Consider the following 16,396-nt stretch of genomic DNA (forward strand, 5'->3'; position numbering starts at 1 on the left):
TCGTACTCCATCTCACATCCAAGTTATTGGTCTCCCCTGCACTCTCTCTTTTCCCAAACCCCATATGCTTTATTGCTCTATCTCTCTTCCCCTCTCCCACTGTTTTCAGTGTCATTTCTCTTCTTTGTCTTGCTGGCCCAGAGTTAACACAAATACTGCCCCCATCAAAGCAAGCGATCATACATTCAGCTGTACTGATATCTTGTTCTGTATGTAGCCAGTGATCTGGATATGACCTGTCTGTGCATTTGGCTATTGTGACATAATAGCTCCCTCTGTTGTTAAATGTGTAACTTGCTAAATAAATTAGACATCTCTCCATTGCAGTACCCCAGAGATCCCGCCAAACCTTACGTTGACTGATAGTACATCAGCTTTGATCTTTCAGAGGGGTCTGATTGTGTTATCATTTGATTCCTACTGTGACATGCACGTTAAACTTTCTCATCTGCAGGGTTTGGTAATCTTCAAATGTATTTATAACACTGTCTTTTGTGTGTATATGTATTTCTGTAACATTTTATGTACATGCTGCTATTTCTCTGTTTTGCCTTCTTGCCAGGTCACCCTCGCAAAACAGGTTTCAAACAATGGGTCTTACCTGGATAAATAATGGTTAAATGAATAAAAATATATACTTATGTTCCATGGATGAGGCAAGATAGTATGATTGACATGCAATAGCACATTAGCCATACTGCGTATCTGTTGGGGTAAAGATGCATGACATTCACACAGGGATGTACTGGGACCAGAAATCGGCACAGCATTTCTAACAGACTGGCCCATTTTTTTCCCTTGAAAAAAGTTTAAGGTCTAAATCTTAGGGGGAAAAATATTGGACTTTCCAGCTCTCTCTGGGCTGAGGGCCAAGCGAATGAGGAGAGGAGTGAGGAGGGGCAGCACAGGGAAACCAGACGAGTGCCAGGGATTGCAGGGGTGCATGGAACATATGGCTAACTCCTTTAACCCTTAAGGAACCAAAGTCGCACGCCCAAGTCGCATTTTCTACCTGAAACATTGTAGCAACTTGCATTAAAGCTTTCAGTCCCAATTTGCACAAACTATACACTTAAAGAAGCTTTTTCAAAACTAAGGCTTAACTAAATGCTAAAGAAACCATTCAATAACTAATGTCATGCTATTTAAATGGTGGCAAAATGATTTGTGAACTATTGATACGAGTGCTTGTGAAGACTTTATGAATGCCCTATCAAATTATAGCTGTTTAATAACATCCTGACCAAGAAGAAGCACTGGTTAAGAGTGTCCAAAGTTTTCAATGCAACATTTTTTCAACATGAAAAATATGAAATGTTTTTGTAACATTGTTACCAGTTGTTTAACAAAGCTTATTGTGACATGATGAAAAGTGATAACAACGTTACAATAATAATGCATCGAACTTGGCCTTCCTTAGCCAATACAAAGTGTCGTGATAAGCATTACTCATTGGCTTAATCTATCAACCAATGACTTCATATAACACCTTCCCCACGTGTCGTGTGCATCTCTGTCGTATCGGTCCTACGTCTTGATAATAAAGGGTTTGTGTTTGTAACTTTTATTGGTGTTGTTTTCCCCACAAGCATTTTACACGTTGACCACAGATTTTAAGGGTGTAGTCTTTCTTCTTCTCGGTGAAACCATTAGCTAGCTAGCTATGTTCTTTGCTAATTAGCTAGCTGGAAGGTACGGCCTGTTGTTTCTCCTTTAAGGCCAGAGGGAATTGCTTACACTAGATAGCACAGCCACAAAGTCAAAATTGGCTATATCATAAAAATGGATGAAAACAAAAATGTGCTATTTGGTCTTAATTTAAGATTTAGACATAAGGATATCAGTGTGGTTAAGGTTAGGGTTAGGTTTAGATTTGCTGTGTGCGCAATAGCCTGGGTACGACGTTACACCAAGAAACACTTACCTTGATCAATTCAAATTGTATTTGTCACATGCACCGACTAGACCTTACAGTGAAATGCTTACTTACAAGCCTTTAACCAGCAATGCAGTTTTAAGAAAAAAAAGTGTTAAGGAAAAAATAGAGTAAAACATTAAAATAAAAAATAATTAAAGAGCAGCAGTAAAATAACAGTAGCGAGGAGTCAATGTGCGGGGGCACCGGTTAGTCGAGGTAATTGAGGTAATATGTACACTACCGTTCAAAAGTTTGGGTTCACTTAGAAATGTCCTTGTTTTTGAAAGAAAATCACAATTTTTGTCCATTAAAATAAAATAAAATTGACCAGAAATACAGTGTAGACATTGTTAATGTTGTAAATGACTATTGTAGCTGGAAACGGCAGATTTCTTATGGAATAAAAAAACAGAATAGAAAGAGGAGTGGGAGGCCCCGGTGCACAACTGAGCAAGAAGACAAGTACATTAGAGTGTCTAGTTTGAGAAACGCCTCACAAGTCCTCAACTGGCAGCTTCATTAAATAGTACCCGCAAAACACCAGTCTCAACGTCAACAGTGAAGAGGCGAATCCAGGCGATTCCATCTAGGCCAGCATCACCCTGACCAAGGCCCTTCTCCCCCGATTTCTCAGTTTGATCGGCCGGCCAGCTCTAGGCAGAGTCTTGGTGTATCCAAAGTTCTTCCATTTAAGAATGATGGAGGTCATTGTGTTCTTGGGGACCTTCAATGCTGCAGACATTTTTTGGTACCCTCCGAGGTAGGAGCTCTACGTACAATTCGTTCGACCTCATGGCTTGGTTTTTAATCTGACATGCACTGTCAACTGTGGGACCTTTCATAGACAGGTGTGTGCCTTTCCAAATCATGTCCAATTGAATTTACCACAGGTGGACCAATCAAGTTGGAGAACCTCAAGGATGATCAATCTCAAGGGTGAACAATGGAAACAGGATGCACCTGAGCCCAATTTCGAGTCTCATAGCAAAGGGTCTGAATACTTATGTAAATAAGCAATTTTATTTTTTATTTTTAATACATTTGCAAAAATTTCTAAAAGCCTGTTTTCGCTTTGTCATTATGGGCATTGTGTGTAGATTGATGTGGAAAAAAGTATTGAACCCATTTTAGAATAAGGCTGTAACGTAAGAAAGTGTGGAAAAAGGGAAGCAGTCTGAATACTTTCCGAATGCACTGTATGCTGCAGCTACTCATATTACTTCAATTAACTCAAGTACCCCTGCACATTGACTTGGTACTGATACTCCTTGTATATAGCCTCCTTATTGTTATTTTATTGTGTTACTATTGCCCTTATTTTATTTAGCAAATGTTTTCTTTATATACAGGGCTCATAAGTAAGCATTTCATGGTAAAGTCTGCACCTGTTGTATTCAGCACATTCATAACACATCCAAAAAGACTCTATATCGCATGACGCTGTACTTACTTAAAAGTAAGAGCCCTTTGGTAATTTATAACACATACATAAATACCTTGTATCTTATGATGCTGTACTTACTATAAAGTCAGACACTTTTGGCCATTCAAAAGCTTAGACACATCAACTCATTCCTGTTTTTTTTTGTACAATATTATACATTGAGGAATAATAGTGAAGACATCAAAACTATGAAATAACACATATGGAATCATGTAGAAACCAAAACAGTCTTAAGTTAGGGACAGACGTTCAGCTAGCGGAACGCCTCACCAATATCCAATGGTATAGCGTGGCGCGAAATACCTCAAAAATGCTATAACTTCAATTTCTCAAACATATGACTATTTTACACCATTTTAAAGACATTCATCAGACCAGAGAATCTTGTTTCTCATGGTCTGAGAGTCCTTTAGGTGCCTTTTGGCAAACTCCAAACGGGCTGTCATGTGCCTTTAACTGAGGAGTGGCTTCTGTCTGGTCACTCCACCATAAAGGCCTGATTGGTGGTGTGCTGCAGAGATGGTTCCCATCTCAACAGAGGAACTGGAGCTCTGTCAGAGTGACCATTGGGATATTGGTCACCTCCCTGAACAAGGCCCTTCTTCCCCGAATGCTAAGTTTGGCCTGGTGGCCAGCTCTAGGAAGAGTCTTGGTGGTTCCAAATGTATTCCTTTAAAAATGATGGAGGCCACTGTGATCTTGGTGTCCTTTAATGCTGCAGAAATGTTTTGGTACCCTTCCCCAGATCTGTGCCTCGACACAATCCTGTCTCAGAACATCCTCGTGGCTTGGTTTTTGCTCTAACATGCACTGCCAATGTAACAGCATAGCTTCCGTCCCTCTCCTTGCCCCAACCTGGGCTTGAACCAGGGAATCTCTGCGCACATCAACAACTGACACCCACGAAGCATCGTTACCCATTGAAACGCTTTTAGCGCGCACCACCGCTAACTAATTAGCCATTTCACATCAGTTACACTCACTTTGACCTCCTCCTTTTTCCGCAGCAACCAATGATCTGGGTCAACAGCATCAATGTAACAATATAGCTTCCGTCCCTCTCCTCGCCCCAACCTGGGCTTGAACCAGGGACCCTCTGCGCACATCAACAACTGACACCCACGAAGCATCGTTACCCATTGCACCACAAAAGCCACGGCCCTTGCAGCGCAAAGTGAACAACTAAAGGTCGCAGAGCGAGTGATGTCACCACCGCTAACTAACTAGCCATTTCACATCGGTTACACCAACTGTGGGACCTTATATAGTGTGTGCATTTCCGAATCATGTCCAATCAATAGAATTTACCATAGGTGGACTCCAATCAAGTTGTAGAAACATCTCAAAGATGATCAGTGGATGCAGGATACACCTGAGCTCAATTTCGAGTATCATAGCAAAGGGTTTGAATACTTATTTAATAAGGTATTTCTGTTTTTTATGTTTAATACATTTGCAGAAATGTCTAAAAACCTGTTTTCACTTTGTCATTTTGGGATATTGTGTGTAGATTGATGAGGAAAAAAAGTAATTTATTCCAGTTTAGAATAAGGCTGTAACGTAACAAAATGTGGGAAAATCAAGGGGTCTGACTACTTTCAAATGCACTGTATACTGTACCTAAGAAAGTAATACTAAGTGTACATTGTGTAGTAAGCTGTTAGAAGTTGGTGGTGCACATGTAGCTTATAGCCTGTTTTAGAGAAATGTAATCATTGAATATTGTAAGAGCTTTCATTGTCTTCTTATATGCCCCCTTTATTTATCCTAGTTATGTACAGTGTACAGGGAGAATACTGTAAGAATGGCCCATGGTCTGAATTCTGTTGCTGTCAATTTCAAAAGTGCTGAACAAATAGTTATATTGACTACTTCAGTCCTAGCTCCCTCATTAATGTTTCAATCGAAATTTTGGATGGCCTCTTATCCACTCATCGTCCAATTATGCCATAGTTTGTATATCTCAATTGTCAGTTGAAACTACATTGGTTTAAGCAAGTCAGCCGTATCAGCAATGTTTTTTTTAAAGGCAGAAATTGAGGCTGAATGAACCGTTTTGCTGCAAGACAAGGCTCCGGATAGCCGGGTGTAGCAGTGGTAAGGATTCACAGCTTTATGTCAGCCCTAACAGTTTGTGGGCACCGTTATAGTCCAATTAATGTATTGTTTAGTGTTGTTTTGTGTTGGAGTTTTACATTTTAAAAACGCCACTGCTCTACCAGTGCCTTGGCATAACCTTAACGTTTTGAATTGAGGAACCACTGTATCTCTAAATGTAGTAATAGTATGTAAAAAATTTCAAGATATGTTAAAATTCTGACTAACGTATCTCTAAAAAATGTTAGATAGTATGTCAAAAATGTGAGATACTATCTAAAAAATGCAGAGATACGTTAGTCAGAATTTCAAGATAGTATGAATAGAATTTGAGACACTATCTAAAAAAATGTCAAGATACTATCTTGAAATTGTGACCAACATATCTCAACATTTTTAGATAGTACTGATTTTAATTTATTTATTGTGTGGCAGGAATGGGCTTCCATATAAAAGTCATCAGGATTGGAAGATGCAAGTGTAACCTGTGTGAAATGGCTAGCTAGTTAGCAGGGTGCGCGCTAATAGCGTTTCAATCTGTGACGTCACTCGCTCTGAGACCTTGAAGTAGTTGTTCCCCTTGCTCTGCATCGGCCGCGGTTTTGTGGAGCGATGTGTAACGATCTCTATGTGTGCAGAGGGTCCCTGGTTCGAGCCCAGGTAGGGGAAAAGAGGAGAGAGACGGAAGCTATACTGTTACACAAGGAAGAAGAAATATAAAACCACTAGATCTGTACAGAATTGAGACCAAGAATAAAACAAATGCGTATTAAACTACACGGCCAAAGAGCAAAACCGAGGAACTCTCATGACCGAAAAATTAGGTTTTCGTGCGGTTTTATGGTAAGCAAAGTAGTAGGATACAACCAATCACAATAAGGTTCACATCAACGATAACTAAATGTGCCCAATGGTGTTTGCAATATGTAGCTCTCAGACAAACTTAGAACGGCACTCCTTGTTTGACAGCTGGAGGACCAATGGAAATATCCATCGACCCAGCTGCACTATGGTGCAGCCAATGAAAAATAGAATGTTACGGGTCCAATATTTTTGGCTGTTGTAGCAGGCGGCCAGCGCTAAACTTCACCAAATAATAGCTGTTTGTATTTTGTCTGCTGCAGTAGCCATTTTAGGTAAGTAGGTATTTTAACTGTTTTTATTCTGTGTTGTATTGCAGGGTCCTGTGTTGTGGTGCGGTGGTTGGTGAGTCTCAAACTTGTGCATCCCTCATGAATGAACTCATCTGCTCTTGTGCTTTATGAGGATTAAGACATTGCACGGAGGCCCCCTCCCCATCTCACACCCCGTCTAATTTTTTGTAATGCATTTTTCTAAACTGTCATGGCGTTTTTGTGTCCTTGGAAATAAATGCAGGGAGAAAGCGCAGTGTTCGGCAACTGATGCTCTGACCGGTGAGTGTTGCCCAGGTAGGTGAAGCCATATTGAGGGGTAGCGGCGATGTCTCTGCGAGGATTTTAAGGGGGTGTTCACACGTGTAAGGACTGGAATATATAACATCATTGCAGTGACATTAGTTAGCAGGTTGGCTAGCTCGATACCTTGCTAATATAAATAGGACACGGTGCCGCCGACGTAACGATTAGTGTTGTTTTTGGTAGCTGAATTGATAACGCGTTCTTAATCATATAAGTTAGCTAAGAACTTCAATTTGCCAGGCAACTTGTAGCAGTTAAGTTCTACAGTCCACTAGCTACTTCATGATAGCCAGCTCAAGTCTTTGCCATGAAACTAAGACACGTTCCCGCAGGTAGGTCGATTATTCCTATGGAATTTTGGTGGAGCCAATATGCCGCACAGCTACAGCAGGTCTAACAGAAAAGACCCTGGTCGCACAGGTAATATAGGCAACTCCCCAAGCCACCTGCAGTTTATTTGGATCCATATTAGCTGTTGCATAAGTCACAGCTATTTTTCCTGGGGTCCGCAAAAATAAAAGCACAAATGATACACTACAAAATAAACATAATAAAAGTGAATACAACAAACAATTACATATTATACAAATCCAAAACCACCCGAGGTTCGTTTGTAAACAAACAATGTGTCCCAAATTAAGTTTGCTATGAAAGAACACCTTCGTGTCTGATTTTGTTGGCTAAACAATGGTGCATTTAGGGGTGAGTTTAGTCTGTAACAGGAGACACAGGAAGGAGTAGGCTAGTTTTGCTCATCACTTTCAAGGTAACTTGCAAATGTCTAACTTTTAAGTTGCACATTTTGTTTTATTTCACATATAGCTGAGACTAATTGTCACCTGACAATCATAAGTGCCGTAGATACATTGTAATTGCTCATGGTGCTTAATCATGTAGGCCTAGATGGAATGTGTCATAAAAGAGCCTTGGTTTATTGTAACAATTCTATCAATGGAGAAAGGTGACTAACCAATTATCTCCTGATTTTTTTTATTTTTTTAATTTTTTTAACTAGTAACTCTTTCCCCCCTTGCAAATAATTTGACCAGGTCCTACTGAGGTTAGTGTATTTTTTTTTTAAATTTCTTACTTCAATAAAATTATTTATTTCTGTGTCATAGATGCAGTGACGGTGAAGAGAAATATGAAAATACAAAAGAAGGACAAACAGGTTTGTATCTTTTTGACTTGCATGCTTGTCTACGTACATGCACTACCACTCAAAAGTTTGGGGTCACTTAGAAATGTCCTTGTTTTTGAAAGATTTTTTTTTTTTTTGTACATTTAAAATTACATCAAATTGATCAGAAATGCAGTGTAGCCATTGTTCATGTTGTAAATGACTATTGTAGCTGGAAACGGCAAATTTATGGAATATCTACATAGATATGATGATCAAAATGATCAATTTTGCTTAGCTAACACAATGTGCCATTGGAACACAGGAGTGATGTTTGTTGATAATGAGCCTCTGTACGCCTATGTAGATATTCCATAAATTAGCAGTTTCCAGCTACAATAGTAATTTACAACATTAACAATGTCTACACTATATTTCTGACCAATTTGTTATTTTAATGGACAAAAACAAGGGAATTTCTAAGTGACCCCAAACTTTTGAACGGTAGTGTGCATGCATGCATATTAGAACAGAATACATTGTTAACAAATGTCTTCAGCAACCTTGAAATATGAAAGTAGATAAGTAAATCAAGAGTAACACTGTCACTCATCCTTGAGTTGCCGAGGTGTGTGGCTTTATATTTATGATCCCGAGTTCCATTGCAAATGGAATTGAATGATGAGTCAGACCTATGATTCTGACTCATCACACATGTTACCCATACAATAAGAGCACAGTCTCTCTGCTCATCTTTTGTTGAGTTGATGTTGAACGCAGGCCATACACATGACTCTGTAAGTCTTGGAGTCCTCTTGGAGTGCTGGTTCGTGAGATTCTTGTTAATGGCAGTATTTCATTCTAAACCACTGTGATAGGCTTAATTTTGAAGGCTCATTCTGTAATGACTAAAGTTATTTGTGTAAAAGCCACTGTTTGCAGGATTTCCTGTTCAATGGTCATTATAATTAATGATATACACATAGTTTCTTGAATGATAACTTAACTCTTACTCCTACCCAAAAAGGTTGCATTTAATTACAAACCTGATTGCACTCAATTGTTTTTTTTCTTCATTTGAGTCTTTCTAAACCAACTTTGAATAGCTTTAATTTATGCTTAAATTAAAGTTATTCAATGTTTGTTTAGACTCAAATGACAAAAAAACAAACAATGGAGTGCAATCAGGTTAGAGAAGGCTTAAGAGCTCTTTGGCCACACACCAGTGGTGATTTTGGTGTCAATTAAAAACATACACAAAAGCTTAATTCTCTAATCTTGTGCACAAATTTGTTTACATCGCTGTTAGTGATCATTTTTCCTTTGCCAAAATATGCCACACCTGTTAGGTGGCTGGATTATCAAGAAGTTGATTTAAACTGGATGATCATTACACGGGTGCACCTTATGTTGGGGACAATAAAGGCCTCTCTAAAATGTGCAGTTTTGTCACAAATGTCAAGTTTTGAAGAAGTGTGCAATTGGCGTACCAACATCAGGAATGTCCACCAGAGCTGTTGGTAGAGAAATTGCCAGAAAATGTAATGTTAATGTCGTTTTACGTCAACTGGCCTTGCAACCGCAGACCACGTGTAACCACGCCAGCCCAGGACCTCCATATCCGGCTTCTTCCCCTGCAGGATTGTCTGATACCAGCCACCCGGACAGCTGAAACTGTGTTTGCACAACCGAAGAACTTCTGCACAAACTGTCAGAAACCGTCTCAGGGAAGCTCATCTGCGTGCTCGTCGTCGTTACCAGAGTCTTGACCTGACTGCAGTTCGGCGTCGTAACCGACTTCAATTGGCAAATGCTCACCTTCAATGGCCACCAGGCACACGGATGAATCCCGGTTTCAACTGTACTGGGAAGATTGCAGACAGCGTGTGGGCGAGTGGTTTTCTGCTGTCAATGTTGTGAAGACTGAATCGTGGGGTTATGGTATGGGCAAGCATAAGCTATGGATAACTAACATAAATGCATTTTATCGATGGCAATTTGAATGCACAGCAATACCGTGATGAGATCCTGAGGCCCATTGTCGTGGCATTCATCCACCGCCACATGTTTCAGCATGATAATGCACGGCACAAGGATCTGTACTCAATTCCACGGCCTGCATACTCACCAGACATGTCACCCATTGAGCATGTTTGGGATGATCTAGATCGACGTGCACAACAGCGCGTTCCAGTTCCCGCCAATATCCAGCAACTTCGCACAGCCATTGAAGAGTGGGACAACATTCCACAGGCCCCAATCAACAGCCTGATCAAGGAAATGTTGAAGGCGATGTCGCACTGTATGAGGCAGATGGTGGTTTCCAGATACTGACTGGTTTTCTGGCTGTCATTTCTTATTTTAAGGTATCTGTGTCTGTGTGTGTGTAGTCTTTTGAATTTGTTGCATGTTTCCTTTTTTAATATTTTTGTTCAGTGTAGCATAAAATATAATTTCCCAAAATTTGAGCATGCAGTATAGCTCAGTATTTTAATGATACATTTTTGCTCATCTTTTTCAAGTGTGTCAATGTTAGTACCCGCTGTATGTGTAGTATACTTTTTGTAATATTAGGCTACATTTATTTATTTTACCTTTACTTAACTAGGCAAGTCAGTTAAGAACAAATTCTTATTTTCAGTGACGGCCTAGGAACAGTGGGTTAACTGCCTTGTTCAGGGGCAGAACGACAGATTTGTACCTTGTCAGCTCAGGGATTCGATCTTGCAACCTTTCGGTTACTAGTCCACACTAACCACTAGGCTACGCTACATCCCGATTTCCCCACCCTTTTCCAAAAGTGTGCACTTGCATGTTCCCTGTTATGGGTTAGGATTGTTTTTAATCATGGCTGAAGTGTATTTCCACTATTGAAAAATCATTGCAGGAAAGACCCAATCACAAATGGACTTGTAAACCATACGCCATATGCATTTGTGGAGATCTGAGATGATTTGACAGGTGTAAGCAATAGTGGTAATAGTGCCACCCTGCCCACTGAGGCTAGGTGGAAGTTTCTCCATATTGCTTATACCTGTCAAATCCTCTCAGATCTCCACAAGTGCATAGGGCAGGGTTTCCCAAACTCTGTCCTCAGGACCCCAAGGGGTGCATGTTTTGGTTTTTGCCCTAGCACTGCATAGCTGATTCAAATAATCAACTAATTGTCCAGCTTTGAAAACTTGAATCAGCCGTGTAGTGTTAGGGCAAAAACAAAATTGTGCCCCCCCCCCGGTCCCGAGGATCAGTTTGGGTAACCCTTGCGTAGGGCTTAGTGCTCCATTTGGGATTGGGCAGAAGTCTGCAAGTACACATTTCTTCCCTTCAAGGTGTGTTTTAGGGCCTCATTCATACTAAAAATATGTCTATGACAACATTAAAAATAGCAAAAGCTAGGGATGCACGATATATCGGAATCAGCCGATATTAGTTAAAAATGCCAACATCGGTATCGGCCTACTGTCTAGTTTAACACCGATGTGAAAAACCGATGTCATAGCTGAAGTGCATACCTAATAGGACGTAATGACGCCACGTAAAATTTTGTGCTACACGTGCAACACAGCATTCCTAACCAGCCCACAATGTCTGCTGTGTGTCTCGAGCAGTCATTTGAAAGCATAAGAACATTTCAGTGAGACAACTCAAAGGCGAAATCCATTAATGCCAAGATAATGGAATTCATTGCCCTTGACAATCAACCGTTCTCTGTCGTGGGTGATGTTGGCTTTTGCGACTGGTCGAGCACCGGTACACACTAACGTAACCAAGTGCGCCATTCAGATGTTGCACAGTAATAGCTTCACGCCATACTATGGAATGCAGTTTGGATCTTTGCGTGTCAAAGATACACGTCAAATAACATGGTTCTATTATAGAATGTTGTGTGTTCTGAATTTGCACGTGCAAGCCAAGCGCCACCTACTATCAGTAGCACTGTCAAAGCTGTACAAAAAAATCTGCAAACACCAGCCACGAACGATGCGTTTACAATTCTGCGTTGGTAATAAAGCATTTTGTTCAACCGCATCTTCTGGGGTTAGCTTGGTACCAAGATAGCACCAATACAACCAGCCTGAAAACACTGACCAGTAGAAACTGCAGTCATTTTCACTATTAGCAATGATTTAGGAATTCTTGTAAGTATTAGTTAGGTAGCGACTTGTTGTTCGCCTATTGAAATTGAACTTCAGTTCATGAAAATAAATAGCTAGCCAGCTACTTAATCCTGTTGCCCATAGCTAACGTTATAAGCAGCCAGCTAGCTTCATCTGGCTAGTGAGGCTCGACCTGACCGGGTTATGCGTTGTGTAGCTTGCCACAATAAGTATTAGGCACAATAGTGGAATTTGCGGTTTGCCTTCAAAATAAAGTACCTCTTTGAAAGTGATGCAGGTTACAATTGGTGGAATCATGCCATATTTAGACTAGATAATGTTAAACAAGGTTGAAATGTGAAGCAATGAAATGGGGTATCAGTCTACTTGGTGACACCCACAGAACACAACTGTGAAGAGTTTACGCAAATATTAGCGTTGTAGCTCTTATCGCGGGACTGTGAATGTGACATCCCCTCCCCAGTCAGCGTATTGACATTCATATTGCACTGTACAGCTTTACCTAAGTATTGGGGATCAATGAAATGGGCTAACGGTCTACTCAATACCAATATTTTTTTCCCCGAACGTCCTCCTCAGAGTTATCAGACTCCAAAACATCCAGAGTATTGTTCTTCCTATGGAATAGTGTTCAATACATACAGGTTGACAATAAAAGTAGCTCAATTCAGTTGTTTGAGTCCCACAATAAGAGCTACGATGCTAATGTTCTCTGGGTGTCACTGAGTAGACTGATGCCCCATGTCATTGATCCACAAGCCATAGGTAAGGCTGTACAGTGAAATAAGTATGCCCCCAATGCAATTCTAAAGTATAATACATCCAGTGTGATTTCAACAGATTTTTGTCAAATTAACAATTTGTCTTTTGTTGATTTAAAAAAAAATATATATATACTGCTCAAAAAAATAAAGGGAACACTAAAATAACACATCCTAGATCTGAATGAATGAAATAATCTTATTAAATACTTTTTTCTTTACATAGTTGAATGTGCTGACAACAAAATCACACAAATAATCAATGGAAATCCAATTTATCAACCCATGGAGGTCTAGATTTGGAGTCACACTCAAATTAAAGTGGAAAACCACACTACAGGCTGATCCAACTTTGATGTAATGTCCTTAAAACAAGTCAAAATGAGGCTCAGTAGTGTGTGTGGCCTCCCTACAACGCCTGGGCATGCTCCTGATGAGGTGGCGGATGGTCTCCTGAGGGATCTCCTCCCAGACCTGGACTAAAGCATCCGCCAACTCCTGGACAGTCTGTGGTGCAACGTGGCGTTGGTGGATGGAGCGAGACATGATGTCCCAGATGTGCTCAATTGGATTCAGGTCTGGGGAACGGGCAGGCCAGTCCATAGCATCAATGCCTTCCTCTTGCAGGAACTGCTGACACACTCCAGCCACATGAGGTCTAGCATTGTCTTGCATTAGGAGGAACCCAGGGCCAACCGCACCAGCATATGGTCTCACAAGGGGTCTGAGGATCTCATCTCGGTACCTAATGGCAGTCAGGCTACCTCTGGAGAGCACATGGAGGGCTGTGCGGCCCCCCCAAAGAAATGCCACCCCACACCATGACTGACCCACCGCCAAACCGGTCATGCTGGAGGATGTTGCAGGCAGCAGAACGTTCTCCACGGCGTCTCCAGACTCTGTCACGTCTGTCACGTGCTCAGTGTGAACCTGCTTTCATCTGTGAAGAGCACAGGGCGCCAGTGGCGAATTTGCCAATCTTGGTGTTCTCTGGCAAATGCCAAACGTCCTGCACGGTGTTGGGCTGTAAGCACAACCCCCACCTGTGGACGTCGGGCCCTCATACCACCCTCATGGAGTCTGTTTCTGACTGTTTGAGCAGACACATGCACATTTGTGGCCTGCTGGAGGTCATTTTGCAGGGCTCTGGCAGTGCTCCTCCTTGCACAAAGGCAGAGGTAGCGGTCCTGCTGCTGGGTTGTTGCCCTCCTACGGCCTCCTCCACGTCTCCTGATGTACTGGCCTGTCTCCTGGTAGCGCCTCCATGCTCTGGACACTACGCTGACAGACACAGCAAACCTTCTTGCCACAGCTCGCATTGATGTGCCATCCTGGATGAGCTGCACTACCTGAGCCACTTGTGTGGGTTGTAGACTCCGTCTCATGCTACCACTAGAGTGAAAGCACTGCCAGCATTCAAAAGTGACCAAAACATCAGCCAGGAAGCATAGGAACTGAGAAGTGGTCTGTGGTCCCCACCTGCAGAACCACTCCTTTATTGGGGGTGTCTATAATTTCCACCTGTTATCTATTTCATTTGCACAACAGCATGTGAAATGTATTGTCAATCAGTGTTGCTTCCTAAGTGGACAGTTTGATTTCACAGAAGTGTGATTGACTTGGAGTTACATTGTGTTGTTTAAGTGTTCCCTTTTATTTTTTTTGAGCAGTGTATGTATCCAATTTTATTTGTCACATACACATGGTTAGCAGATGTTAATGCGAATGTAGCAAAATGCTTGTGCTTCTAGTTCCGACCATGCACTAATATCTAACAAGTAACCTAACCATTTCACAACAACTACCTTATACACAGAGGTGTAAAGGAATGAATAAGACTATATACATACAAATATAGGAATGAGTGATGGCTGAACGGCATAGGCAAGATGCAGTAGATAGTATAGAGTACAGTATATAGATATGAGATGAGTAATGTAGGGTATGTAAACATTATATAAAGTGGCATTGTTTAAAGTGGCTAGTGATACATTTATTACATCAATTTTTCCATTTATTAAAGTGGCTAGAGTTGAGTCAGTATGTTGGCAGCAGCCACTCAATGTTAGTGATGGCTGTTTAACAGTCTGATGGCCTTGAGATTGAAAAACAGCTTCTGTCTCTCGGTCCCCGCTTTGATGCACCTGTTCTGACCTCGCCTTCTGGATGATAGCGGGGTGAACAGGCAGTGGCTCGGGTAGTTGTTGTCCTTGATGATCTTTTTGGCCTTCCTGTGACATGTGACATTGGGTGGTGTATGTGTCCTGGAGGGCAGGTAGTTTGCCCCCGGCGATGCGTTGTGCAGACCTCACTACCCTCTGGAGAGCCTTACGGTTGTGGGTGGAGCAGTTTCTGTACCAGGCGGTGATACAGCCCGACAGGATGCTCTCGATTGTGACAAGCCTTCTTCACCACACGGTCTGTGTGGGTGGACCATTTCAGTTTGTCCGTGATGTGTACGCCGAGGAACTTAACTTTCCACCTTCTCCACTATTGTCCCGTCTATGTGGATAAGGGGCTGCTCCCTCTGCTGTTTCCTGAAGTCCACGATTATCTCCTTTGTTTTGTTGACGTTGAGTGTGAGGTTATTTTCCTGACAACACACATCGAGGGCCCTCACCTCCAACCTGTAGGCTGTCTCGTCGTTGTTGTTGGTAATCAAGCCTACCACTGTAGTTTCGTCTGCAAACTTGATGATTGAGTTGGAGGCGTGCATGGCCACGCAGTCATGGGTGAACAGGGAGTACAGGAGAGGGCTGAGAACGCACCCTTGTGGGGCCCCAGTGTTGAGGATCAGTGGGGTGGAGATGTTGTTGCCTACCCTCATCACCTGGGGGCGGCCCATCAGGAAGTCCAGGACCCAGTTGCACAGGGGGCGGGGTCGAGACCCAGGGTCTCGAGCTTAATGACGAGTTTGGAGGGTACTATGGTGTTAAATGCTGAGCTGTAGTCAATGAACAGCATTCTTACGTAGGTACTCCTCTTGTCCAGATGGGTTAGGGCAGTGTGCAGTGTGATTGCGTCGTCTGTGGACCTATTGGGGCGGTAAGCAAATTGGAGTGGGTCTAGGGTGTCGGGTAGGGTGGAGGTGATATGATCCTTGACTAGTCTCTCAAAGCACTACATGATGATGGAAGTGAGTGCTACGGGGCGGTAGTCATTTAGCTCAGTTACCTTAGCTTTCTTGGGAACAGGAACAATGGTGGCCCTCTTGAAGCATGTGGGAACAGCAGACTGGGATAAGGATTGATTATGTCTGTAAACGTGTGTGTGTGTGTGTGTGTGTGTGTGTGTGTGTGTGTGTGTGTGTGTGTTTACGGACATAATCAATCAATCAATCAATCAATCAATCAATCAATCCTTATCCCAGTCTGCTGTTCCCACATGCTTATACGTTCCATGTACGTTCCAACCTTGTTTAGCATGATCTATTAGAATATGGCATAATTCTACTATTTGTATTCATTCATTGTCACTGTCAATGACATACATTTTATTT

General features: G+C 41.8%; 1 protein-coding gene across 9 annotated transcripts in view; it reads left to right on the forward strand.

Moving 5' to 3' along the window:
- The first annotated feature begins 6,426 nt into the window (after window positions 1-6,426).
- LOC115151114 (chromodomain-helicase-DNA-binding protein 6) overlaps window positions 6,427-16,396 on the forward strand; it is a 98,284-nt gene continuing 88,314 nt past the window's right edge. For 4 of the 9 annotated variants that reach the window (XR_003867216.1, XM_029695106.1, XM_029695109.1 and 1 more), the window contains exons 1-2: window positions 6,707-6,889; window positions 8,020-8,069. Coding sequence is in view for 8 of the 9 variants with exons in the window: in XM_029695106.1 (XP_029550966.1) it covers window positions 6,784-6,889; window positions 8,020-8,069 (156 nt within the window). In the remaining variant the exon portion in view is untranslated. Of the gene's footprint in view, window positions 6,596-6,636; window positions 6,666-6,706; window positions 6,890-8,019; window positions 8,070-16,396 lie in introns of those variants that run through there. The other 5 variants (XM_029695113.1, XM_029695112.1, XM_029695114.1 and 2 more) reach the window with 5 other exon arrangements.

This window comes from Salmo trutta, chromosome 16 (genome assembly GCF_901001165.1).
Source record: "Salmo trutta chromosome 16, fSalTru1.1, whole genome shotgun sequence".
NCBI lineage: Eukaryota > Metazoa > Chordata > Actinopteri > Salmoniformes > Salmonidae > Salmo > Salmo trutta.